The 22,350-nt window shown below is 41.7% G+C and overlaps 1 protein-coding gene across 5 annotated transcripts in view; it reads left to right on the forward strand.

Moving 5' to 3' along the window:
• The window catches only part of MIA2 (MIA SH3 domain ER export factor 2), a 100,696-nt gene that overhangs the window by 46,134 nt on the left and 32,212 nt on the right, over positions 1–22,350 (forward strand). For all 5 annotated transcript variants that reach the window (XM_060175460.1, XM_060175459.1, XM_060175462.1 and 2 more), the window contains 9 exons: positions 352–420; positions 4,949–5,059; positions 5,761–5,832; positions 7,366–7,470; positions 10,616–10,738; positions 13,648–13,756; positions 16,151–16,197; positions 17,787–17,877; positions 21,165–21,303. In XM_060175460.1, the coding sequence (XP_060031443.1) occupies positions 352–420; positions 4,949–5,059; positions 5,761–5,832; positions 7,366–7,470; positions 10,616–10,738; positions 13,648–13,756; positions 16,151–16,197; positions 17,787–17,877; positions 21,165–21,303 (866 nt within the window). The remainder of the gene's footprint in view (positions 1–351; positions 421–4,948; positions 5,060–5,760; positions 5,833–7,365; positions 7,471–10,615; positions 10,739–13,647; positions 13,757–16,150; positions 16,198–17,786; positions 17,878–21,164; positions 21,304–22,350) is intronic.

The raw sequence follows: 22,350 nt of genomic DNA on the forward strand, positions 1-22,350 counted from the left end.
ACAGAGAGAAATGGAGAGAGGAGGGGAAGACAGAGAGGGGAAGAGAAAGACAGACACCTGCAGACCTGCTGCACCGCCTGTGAAGCGACTCCCCTGCAGGTGGGGAGCCGGGGGCTCGAACCGTAAACCTTCTGCCGGTTTTTGTGCTTTGCGCCACTGTGCGCTTAACCGCTGTGCTACCGTCCGACTCCCACAGTGTAGTTAATTTTAGTAATCATGATATTTGAAGTACTTAAAGCTACTTAAGTTCATCATATGTGTAAAAATGTATTCTGCCTCCTTCCTAGTCACTCATCCAGGTAAAAAATGAAATGTCTCGACGTTTTACTTGCAGTCTTGCTTTCTTTCCAGTATGAAGGCTTAGAGTCCTCGTTAAAGGATGCCAACCTAGACGAGTCAGCAGAAGCACGAAGTCTGGAGGTAAGAAACCAACACAACAGTTATAAAAGCCGAGGGTAAAGAGTCTCAGCAGATAGCATGAACCTTAAAAGTATATCGGGGGCTGGGCGGCAGTGCGGCAGGTTAAGCGCAGGAGGGTCGCTTCACAAGCGGTGAAGCAGGTCTGCAGGTGTCTGTCTTTCTCTCCCCCTCTCTGTCTTCCCCTCCTCTCTCCATTTCTCTCTGTCCTATCCAACAATGATTACAACGATAACTACAACAATAAAACAACAAGGGCAACAAAAGGAAAAATAAATAAATAAACAAACAAAAATCAGTCTTTAAAAAAAAAAAAGACCAGAGATTTCTAAGTAGTGGGGTGCCAGTAAATGTTAGCTGATGCTCTGACATTTTCTACTTTAATATTACCTGTAGTAGACTTCCCCTTCTGTCTTTTGTCACTACTGTGTTTTTTTTAAAAAAAGAATTTATGGTGGATCAGGGAGATAGTATAATGGTCATGCAAAAATACTTCATGCCGGAGGCTCCAAAGCTCCAGCAGGTTCAGTCCCCTGCACCACCATAAGCCAGAGCTGAGCAGTAAAAAAAAAAAAAAATAATAAGTAAACAAATGGTATGTGGCTTGCTTTTTTTTTTTTTTTTTTTTTTTTTTTTGCCTCCAGGGTTATCTCTGGGTCTCAGTGCTTGTGCTACGAATCCACTGCTCCTATGGTCAGTTTTTTGATTTTTTGGATAGGACAGAGAGAAACTGAGAGGGAGGGGGAGATAAGAGTGGGAGAGAGAAAGACACCTGCAGACCTGCTTCACCGCGTGTGAAGTGACCCCTGCTGCAGGTGTGGAGCTGTGAGCTGGAACCCGGATCCTTGTGTGGGCCTTTGTGCTTAGTACTGTGGGTGCTTAAACCCAGTGCACCACTGCCTGGCCCAGTGGCTTACTTTTTTAGGGAAACAATTTTGTTTTTAATGTTTTTCATTTATTTACTTACTGGGTAGAGACAGAAATTGAGAGGGGAGGGAGTGATAGAGAAGGAGGGAGAGAGAGAGAGGGATACCTGCAGCCCTGCTTCACCGCTCATGAAGGTTCCCCTCCTGTAAGTGGGGACTAGGGACTTGAGTCCTGCTCCCTGAGCACTGAAGCATGTCTCAGCCAGCTGCACCCCCACCCTGCCCCACTACTGTGTCTGACATCACTTGCACCTCTAACAGCAGTAAGGCATTCCAGGAGCCCGTATCTGTAGCATCACTGAGGCTTTTTTCTTCTTCCTTTTTAAAAAATTGTTTATTTTCATGCAAAAGAGACCAGAGCAGTAATAAGTTGTGACACATGATGGTGCCGGGAATTGAATCTGGGCATAAAAGCTGGAGGGTGATGCCACTCCTTTGTCTTCCTAGCACCTCACCCACCTGCTTTCTGTCTGTCATCTGTCTACCCAGGCTCAACTCTGGCTGTTGGTGGGGTCAGTATTGAATCTGAGACCTCCGTGATGCAGGTCCTTTGCACATCCACTGTGCTTTCTCCTCAGCCCCCAGATTGTTTTTCTTTTTATTTTATTTTTTCCCTTTTGTTGCCCTTGTTGTTTATTGTCGTTATTATGATTGTTGCTGTTATTGCTGTCGTTGTTGGATAGGACAGAGAGAAATGGAGAGAGGAGGAGAAGACAGAGAGGGGGAGAGAAAGACAGACACCTGCAGACCTGCTTCACCGCCTATGAAGCAACTCCCCTTCAGGTAGGGAGCCAGAGGCTCGAATCAGGATCCTGATGCTGGTCTGTGCACTTAACCCGCTGCACCACCACCCGGCTCCCAGCCCCCAGATTTTATTGTACACATACTTCCATCATGATCAACTTCAAGGTACTAATATGATGTCACTCAAATATGGAGCTTGAAAGAGATATGCATAGTTGACCCTCCTGAGGCAAGTATGGTTTGACTCCTAGTAAGGAAGAAAGGTATGATAATCTGTTGTCTAGCTAAGCTATGACAGATCAAGGTAAATAATAGGCATGCCTTACTACTGTTAGAGGCTCGAGTCTTGTAAAGAGCATAGTACAGACAAAGATAGGAGAGGAAGCCTGCTTCTGGAAATATTAAATAGAAGAGAGTGGACCTTGGACTCTTGGCGTGCGTGTCTAGTCCATACAGTTGGCATGGCTGTAGTGGTCAAAGTCTTTCATGATTCAGATTCCCTAGTAGAGTCCAAAGGATGTTATGAACTGAAATTCCAAGTGAAATATATTTTTTTGGTGTCTCGGGCATGAAAGTTTTTTTAAAAAATATTTATTTATTCCCTTTTGTTGCCCTTGTTGTTTTATTGTGGTTATTATTGTTGTCATTATTGTTGGATAGGACAGAGAAAAATGGAGAGAGGAAGGGAGACAGAAAGGGAGACAAAGATAGACACCTTCAGACCTGCTTCACCACTTGTGAAGTGACTCCCCTGCAGGTGGGGAGCTGGGGGCTCCAATCAGGATCCTCACGCTGGTCCTTGCGCTTTGTGCCACGTGCGCTTAACCTGCCGCACTACCGCCCAACTCCCATGAAAGTCTTTTTGTATAACTATTCTGCTGACTCCCCACTTAATTTTTTCTTCAATTACCTTTTAATATCTCTGGAAACTTGTTGAAATGGTTATGTTTTGCATGTTGATTCTGTTTTAGCTGTTTCAGTGGTAATTTCTAACTTCGAAAAATTGAAATTAACGAGACATTTAGCATGCTGATGAGCAAAACTTAGAGAGCAAAGACTTACGCAAGTTTAGTGGTATTGTGGATAAAATTAAACTTTTTTTTTCCCAAGACACTGAATTAACATGATTTAGGAGCAAAGTAGCTGAATTTTTACTTTAATAGGGGTTTTGGATTTTTTTTTTGTTAATGATTTTTTAAAAAACTGCAGTGTTAATTTTCAAGATTTGTAAACAGAATTTAATATAAAGTAAGTACGATAAGATCTATAACATTTTGATGGTTATGTCTGTTGATAAAAACAAAATAATAGTCTATGGAGATAGAATGGTTCTGCAAAAGATTCTCATACTTGAGATGCTGAGATGCTGAGCTCTTAGGTTCAATCCCCAGCACCACCATTAGCCAGAGCTGAGTCAGTGCTCTGGTCTCTGTCTCTCTCTATATCTCTTTCTCATTAAAATAGTCAATAAAATATTTTTTAAAAGCAAAGTAATAGTATTTAAGTTAAAATTTATATAATCAGTTAGCAAGGAGTCAGCAATTTTAAACAGCTGTAGTATAAACTGTGTTATCCTCGGCTTTTCTTGTGGACTGCATCAAAGTCTTTGAATCGTTTTTTTTTTTTTTTTTTTTCTTTTCTTCCAGGGTTATTGCTGGGCTCCGTGCCTGCACCATGAATCCACCGCTCCTGGAGGCCATTTTCCCCCCTTTTTGTTGCCCTAGTTGTTGCAGCCTCGTTGCGGTTATTATTGCCACTGTTGACGTTGCTTTGTTGTTGGATAGGACAGAGAGAAATGGAGAGAGGAGGGGAAGACAGAGAGAGAGGGGAGAGAAAGATAGACACCTGCAGACCTGCTTCACCGCCTGTGAAGCGACTCCCCTGCAGGTGGGGAGCCGGGGGCTCGAACCGGGATCCTTATGCCGGTCCTGCGCTTTGCGCCACGTGCGCTTAACCCACTGCGCCACCTCCCGACTCCCTTGTTTGTTTTTTTTAACAAGTTTGTTGAAGAATCACAAATATCAGAGGTATGTTTATTCTAGTATTTAAATCCAACTTGTATGTTCTAATTACTAATCATTTTCAATAAAAAAAGGCCACAAAAATAAGTCTTAAATTCAGTACAGACTATTGGACATGTTCTTGATTGACTTTTTTGGGAATTTTTTAATTTCTTTAATGATATTAAATTGAATTTATTTCTTACTTTTCCCCTCTGAGTTTTAGATCATGGTTGTGCTTCCCCTGTTTTTAATATATTTATTGACTTATTCCCTTTTGTTGCCCTTGTTGTTTTATTGTTGTAGTTATAATTGTTGTTATTAATGTCGTCATCACTGGATAGGACAGAGAGAAATGGAGAGAGGAGGGGAAGACAGAGAGAGAGGGGAGAGAAAGACAGACACCTGCAGACCTGCTTCACCGCCTGGGAAGCGACTCCCCTGCAGGTGGGGAGCCGGGGGCTCGAACCGGGATCCTTATGCCGGTCCCTGCGCTTTGTGCCATGTGCGCTTAACCCGCTGCGCTACCGCCTGACTCCCGCTTCCCCTGTTTTTATGAATGAAACTTTGCTGAGACACAGCCATGCTCGCTCAGATTTTCTTGTTTTTTATGACATAGGCATAGTTGAGAATCTCAGGCCAAGCCTGCATGACCTCAGGCAAAAATCTCATGACCTCCCTGGCTTTATATGGAAAAATAACCTGTTCTTTTCTTCTAGAATTATTGATGATTGAATGTCATAAAATGAATAGAAATATAAACTAAACTTATTTAACTCAGTGTATATGTTTGATTATATTCATGCGATTTACTTTGACCCAAAACTCCTATGTCTGGTAAAAGCTGCCTCCTTTTTTTAGGCAGCCTGTGAGGAACTGTGCAGGTCTAAATCTGAACTTGAGGATGAAATACTGTCTCTAGAAAAAGAATTAGAAGAAGAGAAATCTAAACATTCCAAACAAGATGAATTGGTAAGACTTTTATATTTTAGAGGACCATAGGAAAAAAAGAAAGTTACTGAGTTTTAAAAATTAATAAGCTTATCACTTAAAGTGTTAACATATTATAAAAACTCCAAAGATTATAGGAGACTGAAGTCGAGAGGAAAAAAAATTCAGATCCACTTTTTTTTTTTCCCTTTGCTGGGAGTTATCATACCATGTCAAGTTTCTTGTAAAAATTTTGTGTAGGAAGTAGCTCATAAATAAGAAAGTTTAGTGGATATATTTTTTTAATTTTTAAAATTTATTTATTTTCTCTTTTGTTGCCCTTGTTGTTTTTTATTGTTATTGTAGTTATTATTGTTGTTGTTATTGATGTCGTCATTGTTAGATAGGACAGAGGGAAATGGAGAGAGGAGGGGAAGACAGAGAGAGAGGGGGAGAGAAAGACAGACACCTGCAGACCTGCTTCACCATTTACAAAGCGACTCCCCTGCAGGTGGGGAGCCAGGGGCTTGACCCAGGATCCTTATGCAGGTCCTTGGGCTTTGTTCCACGTGCCGCCCGACCCTGTGAATGCGTATTTTTTGTTCGGCAGGAGCACGTAGGGCTAACGAGGCCGAGGTCCCAGGTACAATCTCTGGTAGAACCAATACCACAGCTGAGCTGTTAAAACAAACAAATAGTTCTTTTTTTAAAAAAAGTGTTCTTGATTGATCCTATCTTTCCAGATGGTAGATATTTCTAAAAGGATACAGTCCCTGGAGGAAGAATCAAAATCCCTCAAATCACAAGTAGCTGAAGTAAGTTGCGTTATTCTCATGGGTCTGTTACTTTAAAAAACCATTTTCATTTTACTCTTACCTTTATAGATAAGGAATTCAGGATGGAATAGAATTTCAGACATTAAAAATTTTTTTTTTTAACTTTTAAATTTATTTTATAGCTTTTTCTCTCTCTCACTTTTTATTTATTTATTCCCTTTTGTTGCCCTTGCTGTTTTATTGTTGTAGTTATTATTGTTGTCATTGTTGTTGGATAGGACAGAGAGAAATGGAGAGAGGAGGGGAAGACAGAGAGGGGGAGAGAAAGACAGACACCTGCAGACCTGCTTCACCGCCTGTGAAGCGACTCCCCTGCAGGTGGGGAGCCAGGGACTCAAACCGGGATCTTTCCGCTGGTCCTTGTGCTTTGCGCCACCTGCGCTTAACCTGCTATGCTACCGCCGACTCCCTCTCTCTCACTTTTTACCAGAGCACTGCTCAGCTCTGGCTTGTGGTGGTACAAGGGATTAAACCTGGGAGTTTAGAGCCTCAGGCATGAGTCTCTTTGCATAACCATTATGCAATCTACCCCTGCGACATTATTTTTTACATAAGACACCATAGGAAAGTTTATTCTTTACTGGACAAGTATTTATTGAACTATTTTTATTGGTTACAGTTCAAGTTGTTTAACACAAAACAGAAAAGCTTTCATGGAGGTTACAGTCAGGTCATGGAGACAGATAAAAAATTAACAAAATTTGCTATGTAGTGTATGGAAGGTTATCAGACCTTGAACCATTTACCCAAGATCTCATGGCAAGTTAGGTGGTAGAGCTTAAGTTCAGCTATTTTCTTTCTTTCTTTCTTTTTAATATTTATTTATTCCCTTTTGTTGGTCTTGTTGTTTGATTGTTGTAGTTATTATTGTGGTTACTGATGTCATTGTTGTTGGATAGGACAGAGAGAAATGGAGAGAGGAGGGGAAGACAGAGAGGGGGAGAGAAAGACAGACACCTGCAGACCTGCTTCACCGCCTGTGAAGCGACTCCCCTGCAGGTGGTGAGCTGGGGCCTAGAACTGGGATCCTTACGCCGGTCCTTGCGTTTTGTGCCACCTGCGCTTAACCTGCTGTGCTACCTCCCGACTCCCAAGTTCAGCCATTTTCTTCTGTAGTATTGTTCTGTCTTTTTTTTTTTTAATTTTTAAAAAAATTTTTATTATCTTTATTTATGTATTAGATAGAGACAGCCAGAAATTGAGAGGGAAGGGGGTGGGTGATAGACAGGGAGAGAGACAGACACCTGCAGCCCTGCTTCACCACTCATGAAGCTTCTCCCCTGCAGGTGGGGACTGGGGGCTTGAACCCGGGTCCTTGCCCACTATAACACGTGCGCTTAACCAGGTACACCACCACCCGGCCCCTTGTTCTGTCTTTTCTATTAATAACGTCAAACGTTTTTATTTTTCTTTCTTTCTTTAATTCCATGGTTGTGGGATTTGTATAAACAATGAGCTGTTGGATTTCATTAAATTTATTGTAATCCACTTAACATGCTGTGTTTTAATTAGGCCAAAACAACCTTCAAAATATTTCAAATGAATGAAGAACGACTTAAGGTAGCTACCAAAAATGCTGCGAGTGAAAGTTTGCAACTTCAGGAAAGCCAGAAGCAGGTTGGTATTATAGAGGCACCTTTCAGCTTCTGAGAATGTGATTCCAAATGTTGCGGGCATGACCGTTACTGAGTGGCCCACACAAGGGGCAAGGGTAAGGTTTACCTTGACCACAGGACAAACACATTTACATAGATTGTCTTATTCTTTGTATCTGGCTAACTCCTTAACCATTAGAATTCTTCTTCTTTTTTCTTTCTTTATTTCTCTGTTGGGGGATTAATGTTTTACAGTCGACAGTAAATACAATAGTTTCTACATGCATAGCATTTCTCAGTAACAATACAACCCCAACTAGGTCCTCTGCCATCCTGTTCCAGGACCTGTATTCCCCAGAGTCTTTTACTTTAGTGCGATACACTAAGATTGTTGAAGTAAGCTCTCTTGTCGTCAGTAAGTGCATATTCTCATACGCTCCTTCCCTAACCATGGGGACTGCACGCCACCATGCAGTCTTCCTCAGTGCCCTGGAGACCACTGAGTCACCACAGTCAGGCTCTTTCATTGTTTCTTGCTGCTGTCATATACCAGAACAGTGTTCTAGTCTCTCTAGCTGTTATGAAACAGATTTCTTACAAAATATTTTTATATCATTTTTGATTTAGCAATTTAAACTTATAGTTGAGTCACTGTTTTACAGTTTTAACTTTTGTGTCATACCCAGTTGGTTTTCCTCTCTGGAAAAAGTATATGCATTAGTAAAGGTTTGTTTTTGTAGAATTCGATATTTTCCAGATCTGTTTCTTTTCTTTTCTTTTCTTTTCTTTTCTTTTCTTTTCTTTTCTTTCTTTCTTTCTTTCTTTTTTTTTTTTTTTTCCTATGGTGGTGCATTGGTCTTATACGTCTGTAGTTTCACCCTCTCACCTCCAGACTGACTATTTCATTTTTTAAATTTATTTATTTATTTATTATTGTTGTTTTTTTTAAATATTTATTATATTTATTTATTCCCTTTCGTTGCCTTTGTTGCTTTATTGTTGTAGTTATTATTGTTGTTGTCGTTGTTGGATAAGACAGAGAGAAATGGAGAGAGGAGGGGAAGATAGAGAGGAGAGAAAGACACCTGCAGACCTGCTTCACCGCCTGTGAAGCGACTCCCCTGCAGGTGGGGAGCCGGGGTTCGAACCGGGATCCTTATGCTGGTCCTTGTGCTTTGCGCCACCTGCACTTAACCTGCTGCGCTACAGCCCGACTCCCTATTTATTTATTTATTTATTGCCTCTAGGGTTATGTCTGGGGCTCAGTGCAGTACGAATCCACTACTCCTGGAGACCATTTTTCCCATTTTGTTGCCCTTGTTGTTATTATTGTTGTTGTCATTGTTGCTGTTGTTGTTGGATAGGACAGAGAGAAATGGAGAGAGGAGGGGAAGACAGAGAGGGGGAGAGAAAGACAGACACCTGCAGACCTGCTTCACCGCCTGTGAAGCCACCCCCCTACAGGTGGGGAGCCGGGGCTCAAACCAGATCCTTACGCCGGTCCTTGCGCTTTGTACCATGTGCACTTAACCCGCTGTGCTTCTGCCTAACTTCCTATTTCATTCTTTATATCTTTACTTACTTATTATTTGACAAGAGACAGAGTAATTGGGGTGGAGGAAATAGAGAGGGAAAGAGAGAGACCCCTGCCAGCCCTGCTTTATCACTCGTGAAGCTTTCCCCCTGTAGGTGCGGACCAGGGGCTTGAACCCGGGTCCTTGTGCACTGGAATGTGTGCTTGACCAGGTGCACCTCTGCCTGGCCCCCATTTCTTTTTTCTTTCTTTCTCTGTTTTTTTCTACCAGGATTATTCCTGGGCCTCGTGCCAGCACTGTAAATCTACTGCTCCTAGAGGCACCCCCCCCCCCTTTACATTTGTTAGGACAGAGAGAAATTGAGACGGAGAGAGAAAGATAAACATCTGCAGACCTACTTTACCACTCGTGAAACACTCCCCTGCAGGAGTGGCAGCAGGGGCTCGAACCCAGGTCCTTGTACATGGTAATATGTGCACTTAACCAGGTGCACACGTCACTTGGTGTCCATTCTTTTTAATTCTGGATTGACATAACACTGGTTCTTCTCCAGGTGTCATGTCAGTCTCACTGGTGCTGCCGCTCAAACCGGGATCCTTACGCTGGTCCTTGGGCTTTACGCCATGTGCGTTTGACCCGCTGCGCTACTGCCCAGCCTCCCCAAGTATAGTATTTTGTAGGCTTAGGTACCTTAACTCTAAACCATGTGGTTGAGAAAATTAGTTGTAAAACCAGTACATTAGGTTATGTTACATATAAAGAATAATAAGAAATAGGGGACTGGGTGGAGGTGCCTGGTTGAGCACACATGGTACAGTGTGCAAGGACTCAGTTCAAGTCCCCAGTCCCACCAGAAAGAGCGGTGAAGCAGGGCTGCTGGTCTCTCTCTATCTCTCTCTCTACCTGCCCCTTCCCTCTTGATTTCTGACTGTCTCTACCCAATAAGTAAATAAAGATAAAAAAAAAAAAAAGGAATAAGAAGAAATGATCGGGTGGGGGAGATAGCATAATGGATATGCAAAGAGACTCATGCCTGAGGCTCCAAAGTCCTAGGTTCAATCCCCTGCACCGCCATAAGCTAGAAAAAAAAAAAAAAAGCAGTGATCAACTGTAACACATATATGCCTCAGAAAGCCGTTTAATATACTTTATTATGTAAATTAATCAAGGGACTGGGTAGTGGCGCACTTCTTTCAGTACATGCATTGTCATGCGCAAGGATCCGGGTTCAAATCCCTGGTCCCCACCTGCAAAGGGAAATCTTCACAAGCCGTGAAACAGTGCCGCAGGTGTCTCTCTTTTCCCCTTGCTCAGTTTCCCTCTGTCTCATCATGTGAAAGGGGGGGGCGGGGGGGAGAAAAAGACTACCAGAAGCAGTGGATTTTCCCTGGAGGCCAAATAAGTAAGTAAATAAATAAGTTAAAATGCTTAAGTGTCTATTGTTTTACATTAGCCTCTTTTGAAATTTCTTTGGAAATTAGAGTTCATCCTTTCTTTCACTTCTTTTCTTCCTTCGGTTCCTTCCTCTTTACCATTGGATATTAATGATATACCTAAATATAGTAGTATGTATTTGTACACGTAAGTATGATATTGAATATTCTTTGTGTGTGTGTGTGATTTTAATTTTAGCTTTTACAAGAAGCTGACAAATGGAAAGAGCAAGTGGATGATCTTAATAAACAGAAAACAGCATTTGAAGAATCCAAAGTAAATGTGGAGCAAGTCCTTTCTGAGAAAGAAGATCAGATCAAGGTAAACAGCCCTGCTAGCTTTAGTCCTGAGTCAGCCACAACTTTATACTGATCCTGAGACTTGAGTTTTCTTCTTTTTTTTTTTTCAGCAGCCTTAATTTTGTTAATTTGTTTGCCAAATTCGAAGATAGAGTACACTTTTGGGGAATTTTAATTTATACCAACATAGTTTTCCTTGTTGTCAAGTCTTTCTTTCTTTCTTTCTTTCTTTCTTTCTTTCTTTCTTTCTTTCTTTCTTTCTTTCTTTCTTTCTTTCCTCTTAGGAGGAAGGGAAATGAGGAAGAAGTGGAGGGGAGGAAGATAAAGGAGGAGGAAGTGGAGGAAGAGGCCAAGTGTTTCTTTTTCTTTTTTTTATTTATTCACTTTTGTTGCCCTTGTTTTATTGTTGTCATTGATGTCGTGGTTGTTGGATAGGACAGAGAGAAATGGAAAGAGGAGAGGAAGACAGAGAGGGGGAAAGAAAGACAGACACCTGCAGACCTGCTTCACCACTTGTGAAACGACTCCCCTGCAGGTGAGGAGCCACGGGCTTAACCCGCTGCACTACCCCGTCCTAATCCCCCCTTTTTAAAAAAATATTTATTTATTCCCTTTTGTTGCCCTTGTTGTTTTATTGTTGTAGTTATTGTTGTTGTTGGATAGGACAGAGAGAAATGGAGAGAGGAGGGGAAGGCAGAGAAGGGGAGAGAAAGAGAGACACCTGCAGACCTGCTTCACCGCCTGTGAAGCGACTCCTCTGCAGGTGGGGAGCCGGGGGCTCAAACCGGGATCTTTCCGCTGGTCCTTGCGCTTTGCGCCATGTGCGTTTAACCCGCTGCGCTACTGCCCGACTTCCAGTCAAGTGTTTCTTAAAGACTTGTAGATAGTGGTCCGGGAGGTGGTGCAGTGGATATGACATCTCAAAAGACTCTCAAGCATGAGATTCTGAGTTCAGTCCCTGGCAGCATATGCACCAGAGTGATGTTTGGTTCTTTGTCTCTCTCCTATCTTTGTCATTAATAAATAAAATCTTTTTTTAAAAAAGACTTGTAGATATATACATATATATTTACATGTATTACATAATATATATAATATGTATATGTATCCTACTTCCCTTCTCTTCTATATTTTAGCCTAGATTGTTAAAGTATAAAGATTAGGGGAGTCGGGCTGTAGCGCAGCGGGTTAAGTGCAGGCGGTGCAAAGCACAAGGACCGGCATAAGGATCCCGGTTCGAACCCCGGCTCCCCACCTGCAGGGGAGTTGCTTCACAGGCAGTGAAGCAGGTCTGCAGGTGTCTGTCTTTCTCTCCTCCTCTCTGTCTTCCTCTCCTCTCTCCATTTCTCTCTGTCCTATCCAACAATGACAACAACAATAATAACTACAACAATAAAAAAACAACAAGGGCAACAAAAGGGAATAAATAAAATAAATATTTAAAAAAGTATAAAGATTATAAGAAAAAAAAGATTATAAGAAATTATCTTCCCTTTTGAACTTAGAATGTTATCTGTTTCATTTATTTTATTATAATGAGAAAAAGAGATACAGAGAGAAAAACGAGACAAAGACCAGAGCACTGCTCAGCTGTGGCTTATGGTTGTGATGGGGATTGAACTTGGGATCGTGAAGCCTCAGGCATGAAAGTCTTTTGCAAAGCGTTATGCTGTCTCCCCCACACCATCTGTTTCTGTTAATAAGAGATTATAAAGAATTTTAGAAATTGGACAGATGAAGTTATATAAGAATCCATTGTAAGGGAGTTGAGTGCTAGCACAGCGGGTTAAATGCAGGTGGTGCGAAGCACAAGGACTGGCTGAAGGATCCCAGTTCGAGCCTCTGGCTCCCCACCTGCAGGGGAGTCGCTTCACAAACGGTGAAGCAGGTCTGCAGGTGTCTGTCTTTCTCTCCCCCTCTCTGTCTTCCCCTCCTCTCTCCATTTCTCTCTGTCCTATCCAACAACAGTGACATCAATAACAACAGCAACAACTACAACAACAATAAAAAAACAAGAACAATAAAAGGGAAAATAAATACAAAAAAAGGAATACATTTTAAAAGATGAGTCAAATTGAAATTTGGCCCCATTGGAATAAAATACTTGATAGTTAAGGTTTGTTGACTTTTTCCTATCCCCTTTCTTCCCCACCTGCCCTTTCTCTTAAGATTTTATTTATTTATTTATTTTTTAGTACTTTTTTTTTAATTAGGGAATTAATGTTTTACATTCAACAGTAAGTACAATAGTCTGTACATGCATAACATTCCCCATCTCTTGACATTTGAACTACAGATATTCAGATATTATTAAGTAAGAAGATATAAAACTACTAGCCACTAAGCTACACAGTAAGTCCATGTTGTCACCTTGCAAGTTTTACGTTTATATTAGTTTCGTTGTTCGCAAGAATGCTTTCCAGATTCCAGCCTTAGGTTTAGATTCAGAAGTTGGCATATTGTTTTGTTTTCCCCTGACACTTACTCTACTAGAGAATTTGGGATTCTTCCTTCGTGGAACAAAAATGAGATATTAATCTCCAATTCTGCTCAGAACTGTTGGCTGTGTTATTTGTGCATGGACCACTTAAGAGGGAGGAGATCAAACAACAGAATGGATTTTTAGGTGGACCTTCCACAGAAATACACAGGAGTCATTTATCTGTTTATACTCACTAAGTTTTCCTTCACTCGGGAAAATTCAAAAATTACCATTAGAGGTGATTTTTTTTTTTTTAACTTGCAGACTTTATTAGTCAATAGATGTCATATTTTTTCACAGTATATACATGTCTTTATACCTGTTAAAGAATAATTTTGCTGCTGTTTTATGTGGATTGCTTTTTAAGTTACAACTGTACATTTAGAATTTGTAAATTAGCACAAGGCTTTATCTTCTTTATCCTGTTATCTCTTTCGGTAAATGTCAAGTCATTGACTGAACGCTTGCTAAAGATGAAAGATTGGGTTGCTGTGCTTGGAGAAGACATAACAGATGATGTTAACTTGGAGTTGGAAATGAAGAATGAATCAGAAACTGGTGAGCAGTTAGGTGTTAAGTCATGACTCTCCCACGTTAAATAAAATTGGAGACTGCCTCTTTTAGTTTCACCCCTGTGTCACGTTCTTCAGCTCATCTCATTCATCTGTTTCTAAATATTCTATTCCTCTCTCACTATCCCTTACAGTTGAGTGTCAACTGGAATATTGCCTTTTTGGTAAATCTTCAACTTCTCAGGCAATTTATAGTCCTTTCTGTCATATATACAAACCAGAGCATTGCTCAGCTCTGGCTTATGGTGGTACAGGGAAACTCAGAGCCCCAGGCATAAGAGTCTGTTTGCATAACCATTATGCTATATCCCCTGCCCCATTTTTGTATTTAAAATATATTTATTATTTTCCTTTTCAATGTTTTTGTTTTTTATTGCTGTTGTAATTATTATTGTTGTTATTGATGTCGTTGTTGTTGGATAGGACAGAGAGAAATGGAGAGAGGAGGGGAAGACAGAGAGGGGGAGAGAAAATTAGATACCTGCAGACCTGCTTCACCAACTGTGAAGCAGGTGGGGAGCCAGGGGCTGAAACCGGGATCCTTAAGCCAGTCCTTGTGCTTCGCACCACCTGCGTTTAGCCCGCTGCGCTACCACCTGACCCCCCCATTTTTATATTTTATCCATATCTTTACTATAGCAGCTTTTACATTACCTCAAAAGTTTTTTTTTTTCTGTGTATGTTTAAAAAATTTTTTTTTTCTTTACTGATAAAAAGGAAACACTGACAAAACCATAGGGTAAGAGGGGTACAACTCCACACAGTTCCCACCACCAGAACTCCTTATCCCATCCCCTCCCCTGATAGCTTTCCTATTCTTTATCCTTCTGGGAGTATGGACCCAAGGTCATTGTGGGATGCAGAAGGTGGAAGGTCTGGCTTCTGTAATTGCTTCCCTGCTGAACATGGGTGTTGACAGGTCGATCCATACTTCCAGCCAGCCTCTCTCTTTCCCTAGTGGGGTGGGGCTCTGGGGAAGTAGAGCTCCAGGACACATTGGTGGGGTTATCTGTCCAGGGATGTCCGATTGGCATCATGTTAGTATCTGAAACCTGTTGACTGAAAAGAGAGTTAACATACAAAGCCAAATGAGTTGTTGATTAATCATGAACCTAAAGGCTGGAACAGTGCAGGTTGGGGGGAGAGGTCTCCATTTTGTAGACAGATAGAAGAGTTGGGGGGGAGGTCTCCGTTTTGTAGACAGATAGTAGGCCTATTTTAGTTATATTCTAAAGGGCCTGTAACTATACTAGTTAGTGCACGGTGCTTATACACATCAAAAGTATTTTAAAAAATACTTATTTACTCCCTTTTGTTGCCCTTGTTGTTTTATTGTTGTAGTTGTTGTTGGATAGGACAGAGATAAATGGAGAGAGGAGGGGAAGACAGAGAGGGGAAGAGAAAGACAGACACCTGCTGACCTGCTTCACCGCCTGTGAAGCGACTCCCCTGCAGGTGAGGACGGGCTTGAACCCGGATACTTACGCTGGTTCTTGGGCTTCACGCCACATGTGCTTAACCCGCTGCACTACCGCCTGACTCCCTCAGCTCAGGTTTATGGTTGTGCAGGGGATAGAACCTGGTACTTCGGAGCCTTAGGCATGAGACTCACCCACCCATTTGATTAGCTTACAAATAAGCATACGATTACATTTTCCCCTCGCTGTAGAGAGGAACAGAAGCATAAAAATACTTTTGATGGGAGTTGGGCAGTAGCACAGCGGGTTAAGCCCAGGTGGCACAAAGTGCAAGGATTGGCGTAAGGATCATGGTTCGAGCCCCCGGCTCCCCACTTGCAGGGGAGTCGCTTCATAAGCAGTAAAGCAGGTCTGTAGGTGTCTGTCTTTCTCTCCCATTCTCTGTCTTCCCCTCCTCTCTCCATTTCTCTCTGTCCTATCCAACAATGATGACATCAAGAACAACAACAATAATAACTACAACAACAATAAAAAACAACAAGGGCAACAAAAGGGAAAATAAATATAAAAAAAGAAATCTGTGGTCCGGGAGTTGGTGCAGTGGATAAAGCATCGGACTCTCAAGCATGAGGTCTTGAGTTCAATCCCCGGCAGCACATGTACCAGAGTGACATCTGGTTCTTTCTCCCCTCCTATGTTTCTCATTAATAAATACAATATTAAAAAAAAAATTCTAAGAATAGTTAGAACTGTATTTAAGTAAATACTAAATAGAACTTTGTTATAATTCTGTTCTTATAATCAATGGTGAAAAAAATAAGTTGTTAAATTATAACATTTTACTTCTAGTTTGTATTGCTTTAGTTCCCTGGGACCACGTTCAGTACCAGTCTGCATTATATTAAATTCTCTATGATAGAAAGATTGTTCTCTTAGTGTTTGGTTTTTGTTTTATGCTATAGAAAACCACCCAAAAGGAACTTTGCAGAAGCTGATTCATGCTGCTAAGGTTTGTATTACTACATAAATATTAATGTATAGAGAAAGAAATTAAATTAAAAGTTCATTTTATAGTTACTGTGTAAGTGATGAAAATTGAAGACAGTTTTCTTTATCATTTACCTTGTTTTTTTCAGTGGTAGTTTTAGAAATTCATAGTCTTGGGAGTTGTGTGGTAGCGCAGCGGGTTAAGTGCAGTTGGCGCGAAGCGCAAGGACCGGTGTAAGGATCCCGGTTCGAGCCCCTGACTCCCCACCTACAGGGAAGTCCCTTCACAGGCAATGAAGCAGGTCTGCAGGTGTCTGTCTTTCTCTCTCCCTCTCTATCTTCCCCTCCTCTCTCCATTTCTCTCTGTCCTATCCAACAATGACAACATCAATAACAACAACAATAAAAAATAAAAAGGGAATAAATGTTAAAAAAAAAATTCATAGTCTTAACTTTTAGCGTTTCTCATAAAAATTTATAAATATTCATTTCATTGGATAAAGGCTGTGTCAGGAATTTTTACTGTTTTCTCTCATGTCCTTGTCTTTGAGAAATCTTTTTCCTCTGGCCTCAGTATTATCCTGTTTGTCTTTTTCCTATCCTACTAGTGCTAGCTTCATCTTTTCTGCCTTATTTGAAGTCTTGGTAGTGTAGTTTGAAGGTTGCTTTATACATGAAAATAAACAGAAGGAAAATAGTCACTATTATGGTCCGGGAGGTGGCTCAGTGATGAAACTGGACTCTCCAGCATGAGGTCCTGAGTTTGACCCCCAAACTGTGGCAGCACATGTACCGGAGTGATGTCTGGTTCTTTCTTTCTCCTCCTATCTTTCTAATAAATAAATAAATAAAATCTTAAAAAAAAAAGAAAGAAAATAGTTACTGTTCAAGTAAACTCCCAGCGCAGATCTTCTCTGTCCTTGTCCTGAGGTTTATAACTACTGATGATTTGGGGGTCGGGCGGTAGCCCAGCAGGTTAAGCGCACATGGCGCAAAGCACAAGGACCGGCGTAAGGATCCAGCTCCCCACCTGCAGGGGGGTTGCTTCACAAGTGGTGAAGCAGGTCTGGAGATGTCTATCTTTCTCTCCCCCCTCTCCATTTCTCTCTGTCCTATCCAACAACAACAACATCAGTGGCAACAGTAACAGTAGAGACAACAAGGGCAACAAAATGGCCTCCAGGAGCAGTGGATTCATAGTGCAGGCACTGAGCCCCAGCGATAACCCTGGAGGCAAAAACAAAAGAAAACAAAAAAACTACTGCTGATTTTGCTCACTGTCTAGGATAGAAGCTGATTGTTGGTTTATTCCAGCTAAGTAGTAATATATCAGTGGGATGAAAGAGCTTCAAAGCATGAAGGTGGGGTATTAGAAAAAAAAAAGATGGTGGGCCGGGAGGCGGCGCAGTGATAAAGCATTGGACTCTCCAGCATGAGGTCCTGAGTTCGATCCCCGGCAGCACATGGGCCAGAGTGATGTCTGGTTCTTTCTGTCTCCTCCTATCTTCCTCATAATTAAACAAAATCTTAAAGAACAAGGAAGCTGGTATACTGAAATTCTTTTTGCGTAACTGACAAGTATGCTTTATTCTTTCTTTCCATTCTCTGAAGTTAAATGCTTCTTTAAAAACTTTAGAAGGAGAAAGAAACCAAATTTATATTCAACTCTCCGATGTGGATAAAACAAAGGAAGAGCTTACAGGTAGGTAATCTACTACTTAACTATTATTATTATTTTAAATAAATACCTCTTTTTATTTTATTTATTTTTACCAGCTCTGGTTTAGGGTGGTGATTGGGTGGGGGTGGGGTTGAACCTGGGACTTTGGAGCCTCCGGCATGAGAGTCTCTTTGCATCACCATTATGCTATCCACCCTACCCAAATAAATACCTCTTACTGAGAATAGGGCCATGAATTGAATGAATTTTGGGGATTTTTTTTTTAATTTTTACTTTTTATTGGTTGTGAAAAGTTAGTTTTGAGTTTTTTGTTGTTGCTAAAGCTGTATCAGTTCTTCTGTACTTTTATGAAATGTGAAAATAATTGTTGAAATCATATAAAATCATTTTTACTTTGAATTTCAGTGTTATATGTGTGGTACGGCTTAGATGTTAAAAAGTAGCAAATTAAAATTATTAACATCTTTCACCAGAAGGAAGACATTTATTTCTTGGTTAAAAAAAGTAATGGTGGTTCCCAGCACGGTATCTGTAAAACTCAGTTTATAGAACACATTTGTTGCAGAAATGGTATTCTGCATCGGTACAACTACATTTTTTTTAAATTTTTTTAATTTTTATTTATTTATTCCCTTTGTTGCCCTTGTTGTTTTACTGTTGTAGTTATTATTGTTGTTGATGTTATCATTGTTGGATAGGACAGAGAGAAATGGAGAGAGGAGGGGAAGACAGAGAAGGGGAGAGAGACAGACACCTGCAGACCTGCTTCACCGCCTGTGAAGCGACTCTCCTGCAGGTGGGGAGCCGGGGTTCGAACCGGGATCCTTATGCCGGTCCTTGTGCTTTGCGCCACCTGCGCTTAACCCACTGCGCTACAGCCCGACTCCCGGTACAACTACATTTTACAACACCCTTTACAGTGCTGTTTGCTTGGACACTGTGTTGGTACAGACAGAAATTTTATATATATAATAAACTTTTTCATTATTTATTTTTATTTTCCCTTTTGTTGCCCTTGTTTTACTGTTGTTCTAGTTATTGTTGTTGATGATGTTGTCATTGTTGGATAGGACAGAGAAATGGAGAGAGGAGAGGAAGGGAGAAGATAGAGTGGGGGAGAGAAAAATAAGACACCTGCAGACCTGCTTCACTGCCTGCAGTGCGACTCTCCTGCAGGTGGGGACCTGGGGGCTTAAACTGGGATCCTTACGCGGGTCCTTTGCGCCACCTGCGCTTAACTCGCTGCGCTACCACCCAACCTCCGACATAAATTATATTTTACCTGTACAACTAAAAGGTTTTTTTTTTTCTTCCCAGTGTACATTTTGACTTATTTTGCTGGTAGTGATTTAAGTAAGTTAATACCCTGAGTTATGTTTAAAGTTTTCTTATGTTGATACAAGCAGCATTCTGTTACGTAAAAAGAAAGGGTTTGGGGCTGGGCGGGCGGTAGCACACCGGATTAGGTGCACATGGCTGGAGACCAATGTGGATGAGAGCTGGGCGGTGACGACTGAGCGGGAAGATCTTGAGAACTTGTCTCATAGCGGGAAAGGCTTGGCCGTTGACTGTGCTAATCCAGCACAGGTCGGGTGACGAGTCTTTATTCCATCTAGCACTGTGAAAAGAGCCTGGCTGTTTGGGATCGTATAATAGGGAGAGGTCATTCGCTGAAGCCCAGTCGGCTAAGATAGAGCCGTCAGCACGAGTGGAGGCATATCCCCAGTCTTGGTGATGACTATTAAAGTCTCCAACGTAAACGGGCTTTGAAAGTGACTGGGATCCATGTGGATTCAGTCGGCTAGGAAGGATCGTCAGTTTCCCCAATGAATGGGTACTCACGGGATGCACCACGGGAAGGTCGATCCAATGCATCTGCTGTGCAACTCAGGCATCAAAGTTCGACATCCTCGAGGAAACACTCACGAAAGACATGTCTCTGATATTTGATGACTGTAAAAAATGGCGACTAATCCCTAGCACTGCAAAAACGGTATCATCTGTTTTCCATCTACACCATGCCTCGGTCTCGCGTGAGCTTAATGTGCAGCTTGGCGATACGAGAATCCGGCATGAAGCCCAGCCAGTCTATCTTGGCGTTACTCTGGATCGCACTCTGTCATTTCACGAACATCTCATAAAAACTGCAGCAAAGGTGGGCGCGAGGAATCACATCATTGCAAGACTGGCCAGCTCCTCATGGGGTGCGAGCGCTTCCACACTACGATCATCCTCTCTGGCATTATGCTATTCCACTGCAGAATACTGTGCCCCAGGATGGTTCCGTAGCCCCCATGTCCACTTGGCTGATTCCAAATTATATTCCTCCATGTGGATCATTTCTGGAACCATCCGTTCCACCCCGGTTCCATGGCTGCCAGTTCTTAGCAACATCGCCCCGCCAGATATTCGTCGGGATGCGGCATCATCTAAGTTCATTTCCCACGTCTACGCTCGACCGGACCTGCCAATATACGCGGAGATCTTCGCCCACCCTGTCCAACGCTTGACGTCTCGTCACCCAATCTGGTCCCCTACGCCTACACTGAATTTCTCTGTTCCAGACTCTTGGAAACAGAGCTGGCAGTCAGCTGAGGTCAAGAACAAACACCTCATCACAGACCCCTGCGAGCATCCACCCGGCTTTGACCTAGCACGTTATGATCGGGCCCTCCTCAATCGCTATCGAACAGGCCATGGCCGGTGCGCCGCTATGTTCCATCGCTGGGGAGCCAGAGACGACCCGAACTGCCCCTGCGGCTCCAGACAGACTATGACCCACATAGTCAACGACTGCCACCTCTCCAGATTCAAAGGAGGTCTCGAAACTTGACATCAGGCTCAACCTCATGCTGTTGACTGGCTACGGAAGAAGGGCAAACGCTAGAAGAAGAAGCGCACATGGCGTGGATTAAGTGCACATGGCGTGAAGCGCAAGGACCGGCTTAAGGATCCTGGTCTGAGCCCCTGGCTCCCCACCTGCAGAGGGGTCACTTCACAAGCAGTGAAGCAGGTCTGCAGGTGTCTTACCATTCTCTCCCCCTTTCTGTCTTCCCTCCTCTCTCCATTTCTCTGTCTTATCCAACAACAATGACAGCAATGACAACAATAACAACAAAAGGTAAGAAGGGCAACAAAAATGGGAAAAAATAACCTCCAGGAGCAGTTGTTGAAAATAAGTTTATTAAATATCTATGTTTAGCAATTTTGATGAAATATTAATATGCCACTCAAAACATTTACTTTTATTTATTTATTCTTTTTTTTAACATTTGCTTTTAATTGTGACTTTGAAAATTTTTCTGCAGAGCATATTCAAAATCTCCAAGATGAACAGGCATCTTTGCAATCAGAAAATACACAATTGGAAAGTGAGAATCAAAAACTTCAACAAAAACTTAAAGTAATGACTGAACTCTATCAAGAAAATGAAATGACACTTCACAGGTAATAAAAATTTTGTTGAATAGAGGACCTAGTGGGGGTTGTATTGTTATACTGGAAACTGGGCAATGTTATGCATGTACAAACTATTGTATTTGCTGTTGAATGTAAAACATTAATTAATTCCCCAATAAAGAAATAAAAAAAAATTTAAAAAATTTTGTTGATAAGCACCATGAAATTTATTTTAAAATTTTAGTTTAGGTCGTGTATTTATTTGAGGTTCGTAACATAATTATAATATCCTTTACCGTTTAATTTTTTTAATTTTATTTATTAGAAAGGTGGGAGGAACGAGAGAAAGAACCAGACATCACTAGCCCATGTGCTGCCAGGGATCAAATTCAGGACCTCATGCTTGAGAGTCTAATACTTTATCCACTGTGCCACCTCCTGGATCACAACATTTAATTTTAAGACCAATATTATTATTCTTTAAAATATTTATTTATTCCCTTTTGTTGTCCTTGTTTCTTTTTATTGTTGTAGTTACTGTTGTTGTCGTCATTGTTGGATAGGACAGAGAGAAATGTAGAGAGGAGGGTAAGACAGAGAGGGGGAGAGAAAGACAGACACCTGCAGACCTGCTCCACCACTTGTGAAGCGACTCCCCTGCAGGTGGGGAGCCGCAGGCTCGAACCAAGATCCTTCCCCTGGTCCTTGCGCTTCGCACCACGTGTGCTTAACTCACTGTGCTACCGCCTGACTCCCAATATTGGAATTTCTAAACTAGTTTATAGAATCCTCTTTAACTTCTACTATGTAGCATATTACTGCTAATTAAATGTTTCAGTATTGCAACCCGGGTCAGGGAATTTGGGTGGGCATCCTAATAAATGATTACACTTTAGTTCCATCTCTAACACATGGAATTAAAGGGCTTCCTTTTCCTCCTGTCAATTGCTCCTGACTAGGTGTGTTATGTCTCAGTCATAGCAGTAGCATTTGCTCAAATGCTTAAGGCAGCTACTCCTGTCAGCCTTAACTTTGCTTTTATAGCCAGATGCATTCTGTCAAATCCTGACAACTTTCCTGTATTCTGACCTGGAT

This window comes from Erinaceus europaeus, chromosome 16 (genome assembly GCF_950295315.1).
Source record: "Erinaceus europaeus chromosome 16, mEriEur2.1, whole genome shotgun sequence".
Classification (NCBI taxonomy): Eukaryota; Metazoa; Chordata; class Mammalia; order Eulipotyphla; family Erinaceidae; genus Erinaceus; species Erinaceus europaeus.